Source organism: Ranitomeya variabilis, chromosome 6, assembly GCF_051348905.1.
Source record: "Ranitomeya variabilis isolate aRanVar5 chromosome 6, aRanVar5.hap1, whole genome shotgun sequence".
Lineage (NCBI taxonomy): Eukaryota > Metazoa > Chordata > Amphibia > Anura > Dendrobatidae > Ranitomeya > Ranitomeya variabilis.
In genome coordinates, this window is record NC_135237.1 from 43,242,196 (window position 1) to 43,257,291 (window position 15,096).

The 15,096-nt window shown below is 40.4% G+C and overlaps 1 protein-coding gene across 2 annotated transcripts in view; it reads right to left on the reverse strand.

Annotated features, from left to right (window-relative positions):
• Positions 1 to 15,096, reverse strand: part of NEBL (nebulette) — a 258,527-nt gene that overhangs the window by 227,773 nt on the left and 15,658 nt on the right. For both annotated transcript variants that reach the window (XM_077268337.1, XM_077268338.1), the window contains exon 2: positions 6,913 to 7,007. In XM_077268337.1, the coding sequence (XP_077124452.1) occupies positions 6,913 to 7,007 (95 nt within the window). The remainder of the gene's footprint in view (positions 1 to 6,912; positions 7,008 to 15,096) is intronic.

The window sequence follows — 15,096 nt, forward strand, 5'->3', positions numbered from 1 at the left end:
AGTCTAGAGAACATAAATGAGTCACAAACCCCTTGTAAAGCATGAAAAGTAGCCCACATCGGAGTATGAAGTGTTTCTTTGTAGGAGGAAAACATTTTATTGTATCACTTTATACTTTTGTGACGCAAGCTTCATTATGACTCATATGCGGGGTTATACTAGGATTATTACTGCACCTTTTAGTTATTTTGGTTTCTTTCCATCATCTCATTTTGTATTTTTTTTAACAAGACTATTCGTTTAGACATTGAAGCCGCCCAGATGATCAGTAATTACCCAAGGGTACAACTTAATGAACCCATGGAGAAAGTACAGCCTAGCCATACAGTACGTACAATGTAGAGTGGCCGTGCTCGGAATACATGGAGTTTTTAATACTTTGGTTTGTAGGGATTTACTAAATAAGGAAAGTACTAAATAATGATGTCCATGTGCCTTAGTGGACAAGTGGATAACATAATGAGGAAACCCCTTAAAGATTTTCTTCTGTATATAATATTATATATATACTGTACTATTTAACAAATGATTACGGAGTTCGTCTAATTAAAAAAAAAGTAACTGAATAACTCATATACCGTATGTATCATCAAGAGATAGGTCAGTGTCCAATTGACTTAAAGAAGTTGTCCAGTCTTTGGACAACTTCTCATACCCCTCGCTTGGCCCCCACAAAATAATAAAGCTTATACTCACCTCCTGTGCCGGTGTCTTTCCCACGGTGTCGGCACTCGCTCTCCCCATGACTCTTGTGTGGTTGTTGGGACACTTGACCCCAGCGCCCAATCAGCACTGGCATCACTGTCCCCACTTCCTGTCGAAATGAGCAGGAAGAGGAAGTGAGATCAGCTGCAGCCCGGACTTCCTCTTCATGTTCGATTTGTCTGATGGTGGGGACACTGACGCCAGCCCTGATTGGGCACCGGGGTCACGTGTCATACAACCACACGGGAGCCCAGGAGAGAGAGAGTGTTGACACTTCTGGAACGTCGCCGGCATGGGAGGCGAGTATAGGTTTTATTTTATCGGAGTCAAACATTTTGATCAAGAAGGGGTTGTCCTTGTATTGGACAACCCCTTTAATATGAAACTAGAGTTGATTCCAAATAACATTGAAAACTTAAAGCAGTTTTTCTAAAATAACAAGTTATCCCCAGTCCATATGAGAGAAGTTGCCGATTAAGGGACATCCAACTTCTGAGACCCCCAGCAAACCCAAAAATGAGGCTGCCTTATTCTTGTAGGATAGTCCTATCTTGAATGGGGTGGAGTTGTGCATGCCCGGCCTAAGATGTTTCTGACTTGTGGATCAGCTATCAATGGAATAGTAACCCCCACATGAATTTATTTGTTAGGCTGTGTTCACAGTTCGGACAAGAGGTAAATGGAATAAGTGAATTGCTTCCGTTCTGCAAATGCAGCAAAGAGGCCTCGTTGGGAGGCGTTTTTTCAAAAACCCAAACTTTTTTTTAAAAGCTATGTTCACATGCTACGTTTTTGCTGCAGTTTTTTCTGCAGCCAAAATCTACTCTCTTGGTGTTAAAATCAAAACAAATGCCTGTTTTTGCTACATTTTTGTTACTTTTTTGTGGTGTTTTTTGGGTGCATTTACATGTGTGCTTTGTCTACAGTACATGGTAAATGAAGTTCGCTTTGTTCACCAAAAAAAAAAGCTGCAAAAACCTTAGCTGTGTTTTTTTTTAATCACTTCCTTGTTACTATATAAGGCCGGGATCACACATATGCGAGATACGGCCGAGTCTCGCAGGTGAAAACCAAGCTCTAGCGCCGGCACTCCGGAGCAGAGCGTGCAGCTGCATGTATTGCTGTGCGGCTGCACGCTCCACTCCAGAGTGCTGGCGCCAGAGCTCGGTTTTCACCTGCGAGACTCGGCCGTATCTCACGTATGTGTGATCCCGGCCTAAAAAGTACTGTGAAAGACTTGAGAATTGACCCAGTTGCAGATTTTAAAAACCGCTGCAGTTCCCAGATTCAGTCAGGAAAACAAAACACGTCTGTGCAGGAGAATTCGGAAATCTCATCGCTATTACCGGCACTGTAAAATGCAGCTTTTAATTTGCATTAAAAAAAATATTGCAAAAACGCTGCATGTGAACAAAGCCTAAGCGTGCAGACCTTCCCACTCAGGAACCTGACAGCTTACTTTTGCTTCTAAGTAACTGAAATTGGTATTTTGATACTATGCACATTCTGTTTGGCAAATATCATGATTTCAGAGACATGCTGGACAGGAAAGAAAATGCTTGTAATTACAGAATGAATCGACTGTAATGCAAGATGTTTAGAAAAGATGCAATTGCTTTGGCGATATACAGCAAGCCATTGTTATGTATCAGTGGAAATCAGAACCTATACCTGCGCACAATGCGCCTCTGTGCGTATTATTCAATGATCTGATTTCCTACTCATTTCTATAATGCCTCCCTATTGTCTGTTATCCCTATCCCCTGTGTACACATACAGTGGGGCAAAAAAGTATTTAGTCAGTCAGCAATAGTGCAAGTTCCACCACTTAAAAAGATGAGAGGCGTCTGTAATTTACATCATAGGTAGACCTCAACTATGGGAGACAAACTGAGAAAAAAAAATCCAGAAAATCACATTGTCTGTTTTTTTAGCATTTTATTTGCATATTATGGTGGAAAATAAGTATTTGGTCAGAAACAAACAATCAAGATTTCTGGCTCTCACAGACCTGTAACTTCTTCTTTAAGAGTCTCCTCTTTCCTCCACTCATTACCTGTAGTAATGGCACCTGTTTAAACTTGTTATCAGTATAAAAAGACACCTGTGCACACCCTCAAACAGTCTGACTCCAAACTCCACTATGGTGAAGACCAAAGAGCTGTCAAAGGACACCAGAAACAAAATTGTAGCCCTGCACCAGGCTGGGAAGACTGAATCTGCAATAGCCAACCAGCTTGGAGTGAAGAAATCAACAGTAGGAGCAATAATTAGAAAATGGAAGACATTCAAGACCACTGATAATCTCCCTCGATCTGGGGCTCCACGCAAAATCCCACCCCGTGGGGTCAGAATGATCACAAGAACGGTGAGCAAAAATCCCAGAACCACGCGGGGGAACCTAGTGAATGAACTGCAGAGAGCTGGGACCAATGTAACAAGGCCTACCATAAGTAACACACTACGCCACCATGGACTCAGATCCTGCAGTGCCAGACGTGTCCCACTGCTTAAGCCAGTACATGTCCGGGCCTGTCTGAAGTTTGCTAGAGAGCATTTGGATGATCCAGAGGAGTTTTGGGAGAATGTCCTATGGTCTGATGAAACCAAACTGGAACTGTTTGGTAGAAACACAACTTGTCGTGTTTGGAGGAAAAAGAATACTGAGTTGCATCCATCAAACACCATACCTACTGTAAAGCATGGTGGTGGAAACATCATGCTTTGGGGCTGTTTCTCTGCAAAGGGGCCAGGACGACTGCTCCGGGTACATGAAAGAATGAATGGGGCCATGTATCGTGAGATTTTGAGTGCAAACCTCCTTCCATCAGCAAGGGCATTGAAGATGAAACGTGGCTGGGTCTTTCAACATGACAATGATCCAAAGCACACCGCCAGGGCAACGAAGGAGTGGCTTCGTAAGAAGCATTTCAAGGTCCTGCAGTGGCCTAGCCAGTCTCCAGATCTCAACCCTATAGAAAACCTTTGGAGGGAGTTGAAAGTCCGAGTTGCCAAGCGAAAAGCCCAAAACATCACTGCTCTAGAGGAGATCTGCATGGAGGAATGGGCCAACATACCAACAACAGTGTGTGGCAACCTTGTGAAGACTTACAGAAAACGTTTGACCTCTGTCATTGCCAACAAAGGATATATTACAAAGTATTGAGATGAAATTTTGTTTCTGACCAAATACTTATTTTCCACCATAATATGCAAATAAAATGATAAAAAAAAACAGACAATGTGATTTTCTGGATTTTTTTTTCTCAGTTTGTCTCCCATAGTTGAGGTCTACCTATGATGTAAATTACAGACGCCTCTCATCTTTTTAAGTGGTGGAACTTGCACTATTGCTGACTGACTAAATACTTTTTTGCCCCACTGTATGTAGGGGGGCAGCTGGCTTGCATTGGGGATGCATGACAGTAGTTTTCTGGCAACACCATTGTGGCACCATGGCTCAGTGGTTAGCACTGTATGGTGGCTCAGTGATTAGCACTGCAGCCTTGCAGCGCTGGAGTCATGGGTTCAAATCCCACCAAGGACAACATCTGCAAGGAGTTTGTATGTTCTCCCCGTGGTTATGGGGGCTTCCGTCGGTGTCCTCCACACTCCAAAGATATACTGATAGGGAACCTAGATTGTGATCCCCAATGTGGACAGCGATGATAAAGTCTGTAAAGCGCTGCGGAACAGGATAGTGCTATATAAGAAAAAGCATAATAATAATGAATAATCTTCTTCTGCATTCTGCCATGATGTTTGTTGGTATCAGCTGACAATCTAATGTTTATGGGGGCAACAGTTTCCCAATGGCAGACATCATGGGAAAGAGGAACTGATCATGGTAAATAGACCCCAATGTACAATTTATTCCCCTTTTCCCACTTAGATAAACACTGGATCTATGGAATGTCAGAAGAAATATCATCCAAAATTACAATGAAATGTTTATGGTCGTCACCGATCCCAGCACCTAACCACCATTACCGTTCCCTTATTCCCAATGTCATGTAATCCTTTCATTAAATAAGCCCTACTCCCATCAAAAATTCTATCCTTGTAATATATTGCAGTCATCATATTATATTGCACTGTGTATTTACAATTGCTCATTTTCTCTTTCTACCCAGTTCATTCTTCGCTTTTCCATTAGATCTATGACATCAAGTGGTTAAAAACAAACTAGCTGAATCCTTCTAAGCTCTATGTAGAAACATGAGGTATCTTTTCCCTGCATGAGTTTATAAAGTATGTTGTTTGTCTTGTGAAATCTAATGACAAATCTGCTTATTAAATTAGAAAAAAAGCAAGCAATTAATACAGTATTATTGAAAAATTGTATAACATCCCATTATAAAATATAATGTACTCCTGGACAGTACACATGGGATAAGCAACAGGAAAAAATGGAAAGATGAGCTCAGAACCTTAACTGGACAAGCTGCGATATATTTTATATTACTAACACTTGGCTGCCAGGAAACGTGATTATCTTGTACAATTCACCTTATGACGCTGGGATGTGGTCAAACCTGCAACGTGGAGATGTCATTGAGTAAAAATAGAAGATGATTTCAGATTTAATATGAATTGTAAAGTGCAGATAACAGGGAGGATGCCACAAAGTGAGAGAGAAAGCTATAATATCATGGGACTGTTATTATTATACTGCTGAATACGTACCCCAGGATGCACTGCTAAAAATTACACCTTAACCGCGCCAAATCTGGCTGCAGACCAAAATTTAAAGGCAATTTTCCCCTTCATAGAGATGGCACCGTAGATGGCTCTCTACCCCACTACCGCTTGTCCTGGTCTTTGGGCTGACAGTATGTATACAGTTGTGTATTATGCCCACTTCCTGATTTCCTATTCTTTTGCATGTTTGTCACTCTTAAATGTTTCAGATCACCAAACAAATGAAAATATTAGACAAAGATAACACAAGTAAGAACAAAATGAAGTTTATAAATGAAGGTCTTTATTATTAAGGGAAAAAGAAATCCAAACCTACAGGGCCCTGCGTGAAAAAAGTGATTGCCCCAAAAAAATGATAACTGGTTTAGACCACCTTTAGCAGCAACAACTGCAATCAAGCGTTTGTGAATACTGGCAAATGAGTCTTCTACAATGAATGCTCTGGATAAATTTTGGGCATTCATCTTTACAGAACTGTTACAATTCAGCCACATTGGACTGATTTGTACGGACGTCTGAATGTGTCCTTATACATACAATGGTGTCTTCCTTAACATTCCTCTTGGGCAACATATAAAAAGTTGAGTGGTGCAATATGACCAAAAACACGATTTTGGAATATTCAGTTCTGAGTTGTTTATGCTACATGTGGCCAGCACCATCATTGTGATGTGAATTTTTGCTTTTTTGATATCACATATTAGACTTGTAGTGTGAAAAATTGAAATCCTTAACAAAATCTAAGGGCGTATACATCTGTACAATCATAGGGATGGATGGCGAAGGAGGACCACGGCAGACAATAAATCATTGATTGACCGTCCAAAATTTATCATCCAGAACTTGGGTGCAACACATTTATAACACCCATGCCTTCACCACAAAGACAACTTGGCTCGATCACTTTTGCCATTAGTGGTGACTTCTAGAGGGATGTAATTTGATGTTGTGTCCCCAATAATGATCAGATGTAAATACAGCAACTAAAGATGAGAGAATAAATTTGAGTGGAATTGAATTCCACCATTTTTTCTGGACCATAAAAGGGTCATCAAAATATTACAAAATTAAAAAAAAAACAACTTTATCCTCACCTCAATGGCCCCTACGCTTCTCACCACCACCTGTCCAGTCCCCATTGCATGTTCAGATTAGCTTCAGCATCACTGAAACCCCAGACCCTCAATCTCTAGGCCAAGGCTTCCAGGTTTGCTAGGCTCAGGAGGGTTCTACGTATGTGTCCACAAAGGGGGTTTCAGCACTGCCGATGTTGATCTGAAGTTGACAGGAGGACCAAATGGGTGGCAGTAAGGAGCAAAGGAGCTAGTAAGATTATAAGGACTTTTATTATTTTTACATATTATGTTTCTTATGCTGTGGGGTTTCGAGAGACCCCAGAGCATAGTAATGGACATTATATTCGGGGAGAATAACTTCTCCGTAAATCAAATTTCCTGGGAAAAGTCATGCAAATAGTTCCATACATGGAGAAGTAATTGTACTTACGCGTTGCAGTACGGCTTCTTGTCATACCCCTTGTAATTGTTCATGTTTAGCGTCATTTTGCAGATCTCACAATGGAAACATCCTTTATGCCAGTACTATATGGAAAAAAAACAAAGACACATTGTCACGTGCTATAATGACTTCATTCGTCCCATCCTAAATCATATTCAAGGCTTTGCGATTGCAACAACTCTTTCCATTCACCCATCCATTGACGGCTGCTGAAGATGAAGAGGCAGGAGGCTAATTGTTTAACGCATAAGACAAGAGCAGGGAAGTAACAGCAATTATGTTCCGGCAGCTTAACAAACCCTTAATGACATCACAAGATGCAGGAAAGATTTTGATGTTCAGTCATGATTTGCACAATACATTTGCAGTTTTCACACTTTCTGGAATTAATGTGCTCAAATCTGTCATTCAAAGAGAGGTTTTCTCCAGAGCAGCTGTTTAGGAATAATGCAATCTAACGTAAGATCAAACCAAATGCTAAATACTGAGAACACAGTAGAGATGATCCAAGATTCAAATTTGCCACATTTTATAGAGGAATTAAATTTTCAGCAAAGTTATTTGATGTAAACTGAATACTCACCCCTTCACCCAACTGTCCCACTGCCCCTGCAGCCCCCGTCTGGTCCTTTCCTGTCTCTTCTTTTCCCCTTCCACCGTCGTGCACATTCTCTTCCAAATTCTTTAATCCAGGCCATGGTTTCTGGCTTGACTAGGCTGCCGACTGATGCCAATGTGTGCCATGCTGTCACTCAGGTGACATGTGTAATATCAACATGGCATCAAGTGTGCGCCGCAATGGAACTTTGGCTTTTGGTCTTCTCTAGCCAAAAGCCAAAGCCTCAAGTAACGATGGCTGAAGAAGAAGATACGCATGACGGGGAAAGTGAAAAAGAAGAGACACAGAGGATCAGACAGTGGGCTCTAGAGGCATGGGACACTTGAGTGAAGAGGTGAGTATTTAAAAATATATATACATAAGCCTGCCCTTCTACAGTTCAGCAAAAAGACTTACTGCAGCTGGCCACCATTGTGTTGAATTTGTGCTAAGAGAAATGCAAAAACAGTCCGTATAGTGAATGTAACAATGGTGAGTGTGGACCCACTAGGCCATGGGCCGGGCTTTCCTTGGAGGGGCATGGTGACTAAGTGACCTCCAGGTATTTACTAGAGCCTCTGATGGTGAGGATAGGCTTGGCCACCGGCAGTCACCAGTTACTGTTCCAGGGCAGTCCCCGGGACTGCAGCAGCTAGCAAGAGGGTCAGAGACTTGGGTATGGGGTACAGGTGAGCGAGACAAAAGCAAGGTCAGACTGTTCATGGTCGAGGCAGGCAGCACATGTTCAGAATTCATAGCCAAGGTCAGGAGTGGAGGGATCAGGATAAACGAGAAGGCAAGCCGGGTCGATAACAACAAGTGAGACGAAAGAGGAATATGGCAATACAGGAAGCTAGAGGCAGAGATACTAGAACTTAAGTTCAGGCCAGGAATGGAGGGTCGAGTCACCTGATATATCATGGCAGGTGATAGCGGGGGAAGCAGATCTCTGCAGGACAGGGTGGATACAAATTCCTGCAGAGTTAAGCCTCAACCTAACCCCCCATGATACAGCAGAGTTAGAATGGTCAGGTACTATGTGGAGCAGAGCGAAACACGCGGTGTGTAGGGCAGCACTTAGAAGGTGTGCGAGTGGCCAAATTAATTAACTCATCTACTATTCAGCTCTTGAACCTTGTCCACACCTAGGACTCTCCAACCTCACAGTTCTACTGAATCTTACTTAGATTATTACAAAACCATTGGCTGATCAAAATGTAACTGATATCTATGATTAAGGCAATTTATGGACATGTACAATCATCCGTTAAGTAAATGTTTAAAATCTGAATAGACCGAAAATTCTGTGCAGATTTTTTTTCTTCTCACATCTTCATAGCAATCAGAGCTCAATTTTTCTTTTAGAAATCCAATTCTGTGTATCGACATGGGCCCTCGTTCTGCCGTAAAAGACTCTGAAAAGTCTCATCTTTTTTGTGCAGCAATGTAGCAAACTTTGGCATTTTCACACAAGTTTTGGGCAGCTTTGGTAAAATGGGGAGAAGATGAGGCAGAATAGGGACATGTCTATATCTGACCATCATATTAATCAATAGTGCCAATGTTTCTTATTCCAGAAATGTAACTAATCACCTACTTTATTATTATTTATTGTGAGGCTCACAACACTGATTAGATGGGCCAAATTCATTACGTGGTATTGCCTCTTAACGAATTTGGCGCATCTTATTCCTGCACGCTCCTCATTAAGATGGGCGTACAAAATGCCAGTCTTAAAGGTAATCAGTCAGCAGGTTTAGGCATTTAATCTGAGAGTAGTAAAATATTGGAGAAGTAAGACTGATTCCAATGATGTATCACTTAGTTCACTGAGTCCACCAGATGTGACACAATCAAAACGCTTAGATATAACATGAAGTAGAACTGAGGAATCTAGCCCCACCAACACCAGGCTTTCTATGTACATAGTCTATTAACAGTGAGCTGCTTATCACAGTAGGTGACAGAGTCAGACTAGCAAGCATGTGCCAGCTAGTCACAGCAATAATAATGTCCTGGTGATAAAACTTTAATTGTAAGTAAACAGCACACAGCCTGATAAGTGACACATCACTGAATTCTTTGATTTAATCCCTACCTCAGATTACATAGCAAACACCTGCTGACAGAACTCCCTTTAATGAATCAGGGCAATAGTGTTCAATGATAAAATTCTGGCTTGCTGCAGTCACCACCAGAGGGAGCTTAGGAGCATAATGCATACTATTGAGTTTTATGTATGTACATTATGCAGTAAGCTCCCTCTAGTGGTGGCTGCAGGTAGTATGCATTTTTTCGTTAAAGGGTTACTCTATCATATCCAAAGAGATTATTTTACTGAAACGAACCCTTTTAATTATATATCGCCTAATAAACAATTACAGCAACTCCTTTTGATTTTCTCTGCGTGGCATCTAGTACTTTACAAAAGATTATGATACCCATAATTCATCACACATACTGATTTAACCAATTTCAACAGTTACTTTAGCATTCAGTAAATATTTCATTACCAGCTCTCCCTGAAAGCTAAACTTCAAAGAGCCGGGGAACGAAGTCCCCAGAACGAACAAATTTCAAGGTCTACTTACATATGCAAATTCCATTAATGAATGCCGCAGTTGTACGAAGCAATTAAATTACACGCTTTACTCATTCTAAAGGTAACATGCAAGTCACATCCAACGTGACAAATAATTAAACTTAATGAGAGAGAAAACTATTAGGTTTTATAAGAACGGACTTAATTGATAACTTTGTTTCTATCGGGCTGGGATTATATTCTGTCAGAATAATTGCTTTTCACCAGGAATAAGTTTCTTCTATCAATTAATAAATAAAAGGGAAATGATTGCAACCTCCCTTTAAAGATTCCTTTCCCTTAGGATACAAATATCTCTGTTTCACAGAATCAGGTTACAAAACCCCCCGGGGAATCGAGGTCGTGCAGAGAGTTTCTCAACTCAACTAGTTATCGAAAAGGTTACACAAAACCGTTTCAAGGCTGCAAAAAAACCTCATTGTAGCCGGATGGAAGTCAAGGGAAAACAAGAGCACAGTGAAGATTTATTATACTGAAGGAGTCTCCCATCGCAGCCAATCAGATTTACATTTTAAAAATGACCCCTAAAAACTTAGAGCAAGTCCCTGATTGGCTGTCACGAACACCAACTCCACCGTTGCTCTGCAATAGTTTTGATAACTCTCCCCCGGTCCGTTTCAGTCGCCAAACTAAGTATCAGAGTTCCAATAAATCTCCAGTAATCAATTCTGAATAAGAGGGAACCAGAAGCAACTGATCAGTTTCCCTGACTGATCAGTTTCCCTGCAGCGACACAACAGGGCAAACCAAGCATTACACAATTATCAATTAAAATAATGGGTCGTCAGCGTAATGAGCTGAGGTGTCAGTTCTCCCAATCCTGCTTTAAAGCTACCCATACACAGACAGCACAGGTACAGGGACCTAACAAATAGCTAGAAAGAAATACACTGATTAACTAAACTTGTTAAAGCACCTCCCAATAGGGGAGGATGCCTTATATACCAAACACCTCCCAGCTATTGGCTGGGGATGTTTAAGCAGCACATGCTGGCCCTTTAAAAGGTAGGGAGAGGGACCCATGCAGAGGCGCCAGCACCGCTGCAACATGGATAACATTTTGAACAAACTTTAATCAGAGTGTGTTTAGCAGGGATGAGGGAATAAACGGTTGTCTGCACCTGCCCTTTGGATGATCCTTTTAACTGCTGCTCAGCCAAGATCTATACACTATACTCATACTATCAGAAATTCCTCTCTCTAAACCTCTCTCATCTCCATTCCTAATCATACAGGGGAATTCCAATACTCTGTTTGTAGATTGTGTACAGATCTGGTCTAAGCAACAGTTGGAAAGAGCTTTTAAAGAAACATGAACTGTAAATGTAAGGGCTTGGCAGCATGGTGGTGGGGAGAGAAGGAAGCAAAATATGTAGAGATGAGTGAATATATTCACAGGACCATGGATAATCCTCAAGTCAGTATTCTGTGGCAAATTATTACTAGACTAGAGCCCTGTAAACCAGATATTACCTGCTGGTATTCTTGGTGTCTCTTTCTGATCAGTAGGATTCGACGCCTGGTCATTCATGCGTCATCCCATAACGATGATGTCACATTGGGCCTACAAACCAGAAGAGGCACTGGACATTCCTGCAGGTAAGAGGAGGTTTGAAGGGTTTTAGTCCGGTGGCCATAACATTCGGACGTGGCCTCTGGATGAGTGTCCTGTAAATGTATTCACTTAATTCTCAAAACAATTTAATATAGCAATAAAAATCATAACTTTGCAATGATTGGAGGATGAGTGAATATGAAAAATTTTAAGTTATTAAAAGTTTTAAAAAAAATGTTTTAGATTAAAAAAAATAGTGCAAATTGCTATTTCCACAATCATACACGTGTATAGGAAGACACGATTTTGTTCATCCTGCTTCCCAAAATAATGAAATCAAAAATTTGTATGTGTTCTAAAATGGTGTCAATGCAAAATAAAGATTGTCCTGCAAAAAAATTAGACCCCATACTGCAGAAAAATAAAAGTGTTATTGGTCTTAGAATGTGACAAAAATAAAATCCAGTGTTCTTTTTGTGGAATCACTATAATTGTACTTACCCACATAATAAAGATAACATATATTAATCTGGAATACTGTGTCCAGTTCTGGGCACCACATTTAAAAAAAAGTACATTGAAAAACTGGAGAAAGTTCAAGAAGAGCGACCAGGATGGTGAGCGGACTGCAAAGACGACTGAGGGACGATCTAATAACCATGTATAAGTATACAAGGGAACAATACAAATATCTCGCTGAGGATCTGTTTATACCAAGGAAGGTGACGGGCACAAGGGGGCATTCTCTGCGTCTGGAGGAGAGAAGGTTTCTCCACCAACATAGAAGAGGATTCTTTACTGTTAGGGCAGTGAGAACCTGGAATTCCTTGCCTGAGGGGGTGGTGATGGTGAACTCAGTCGAGGAGTTCAAGAGAGGCCTGGATGTCTTCCTGGAGCGTAACAATATTGTATCTTACAGTTATTAGGTTCTTTAGAAGGACGTAGATCTGGGGTTTATTCTGATGGAATATAGGCTGGATGGACAAATGTCTTTTTTTGGCCTTGCTAACTATGTTACTATGTTACTAAAGTATGTCCTACGAAGAACGGTTACAGGATTTGGGAATGTTTAGCTTGTAAAAAAGAAGGCTCAGAAGAGACTTAATAGCTGTCTACAAACATCTCAAGGGCTGTCACAGTGTAGAAGGATCATCTCATCCTTATTCTCATTTGCACTTGGAAACACGAGAAGCAACAGAATGAAACTTTAGATAGTAGAAAAAACTTTTTGATTGTGCGGTTGATTATGGTGAGTTCTCCTTCAATGGAAGTCTTCAAACAGAGGCTGGACAGACATCTACCCCCAAATCTACCCCCAAGGAAAAAAAAAAATGATGGAATTGCTTTTTCAGCCCTCCTCCAAAGAACATTAAAAGTTAAACAATAGCTAATATGCACCCCAAAATAGCTGAACTAAAACTACAACTTGTCCCTTAAAAACTAGCTTTATGTCAATGCCAAAAATATGTTATAGCCATCGGGATTCTGAGATTAACAAAGTTGTTAAAGAGAAACTAAACTTTTTAAAAATTAGAGCCTCTTAAAGCTGGGTAAATCAGTAGGGGTCTGGTATGGGCTCAATGGAAAGTGGAAATCTTCGCCCTTACCCATTTACAGCCTTGGAAGCTGTCAATGAGGTAATTAATGGTCGCCTGGGGAATGTGCAAAACATTAATTAATTTTAAAAACAAGTTATTACCAGGTAAAAAGGGTCCAGTTTTTTATCCTATTTTATTCCCACTGCTCCTCTGTCTATACCATTTTTAATAAACCTTTTCATTTAGTGGTGATTTCCATGGTTTTTACCAAGGGGGCATGGGACACAGGATCCTCTGGGGTGAGTCTTTCGATTGCTCTGTATTATTACCCTGTGAGCTCCGCCCACTTGTAAAGACCATAAAAATAAGCACTAAATAAAATGACCCATATCTCTGGAACTGTATGGTGGATTTAAAAAGAAAAAAAAAATCAGATTGCTCAGGAAAGAAGCAGAAACAAAACAGAAGCAAATACTGGGTCATTTTTGACCTGGAGACAGGTTTTCTTTAATCCCTTTGCATATATGGCTGTATGTTCCGTGTTGGGGTGACCACATGTAGAGGCGGCTCAGGAGCTGAGATCCCTCCACACATGGCCACGTGACGGATGCTGGCTATACTAAGTGGCCAGCATCTGTTTCTAACAGCTGGAGCAGCAGCTGTTAACCATTTAGATGCCACTGTTAGTCTCTGTATGTATATTCACAAAATCAAATGCCCATTTTTTACCCCATTAAAAACAAAGAATTTGAAAAAGAAAGTACAATATAAACATTTTATGTATTGCCACCTCCTTAAAAGTCCGATCTATCAAAATATAATTATTAACCTGACCTGTAAATGCCATAAGGAGAACAAAAATTCAAAACAACAACAGAATTGCAGTTCATTACCACTCCTCCCTAAAAAAAAAAAAAAAAATACCATAAAATTAAGAAAAAACATTAAATGTACCCCAAAATTTCAACTTGCCGTGCAAAAAACAGCTCCTCCATTGATGGAAAATTAAAAAATTAGAAAATATTTACAAACATCTGAATTTTTTTTCATCACTTAAAGTTTTTAAAAAACGAATACATTTGGTATCTCTGTAATATTACTATCTTGGGCAATCAGGTTTCTGAATAATTTTTACCGCAAAATGAACACTGTAAAAAACAAAGGCAAAAAATGACAGAATTACACATTTTTCATCACTTCACCGTGCTTTGAATTTTTCCCCGTTATTTAGTACATTGTCAAATGAATAGTGTCATTCAAAAGTACAATTAGTCCGGGGGGGGGGGGGGAATAAGCCTTCATATGGTTATGTCAAAAGAAAAATAAGAAAAAAAAAGGTATGTCTTTTAGAAAAAGTGAAGGAAAAAACAAAACTGCAAAAGTGAAAAATTGGCCAGACCTAAAAGGGGTTAAGCCCCCCCCAAAAAAGCTGTGGTTGATACAGATAAAGCAGTGGTAAACGACATTCATATTATCAGAGGCTTTTTTACATATAGTCATGCTCAAAGATTTGTACCATTTTTTGTGTTTTGGAACCACTACTGCTTTTGACTTGGAAATGTTCATGCAAAATACAGACCAAAATGCCACCGGGTGAAAGTGGCCTAAGTGGCCTATTTTAAGCTTCTGCCTCCAGAAGTGGCCTGAACTCAAAGACTTCTATTCCTCTGTCCTTGTTTTACCTTCTCTCATAAGTCTACTACATTTTTTTTAGAGAATTTCTCTCCACAAGGCAGGGATGGGTGAGGTGGAGGATGCTGGGAATGGCAGAGGCGGGTGAAATACTTGTTCTATTTGTTTTGTAGCAGGGAGGATGCCACTAATATGTGTTTCCTGTACAGAATCGGAGACAGTTTATTTTAAGGTATTTTGCTTTAGT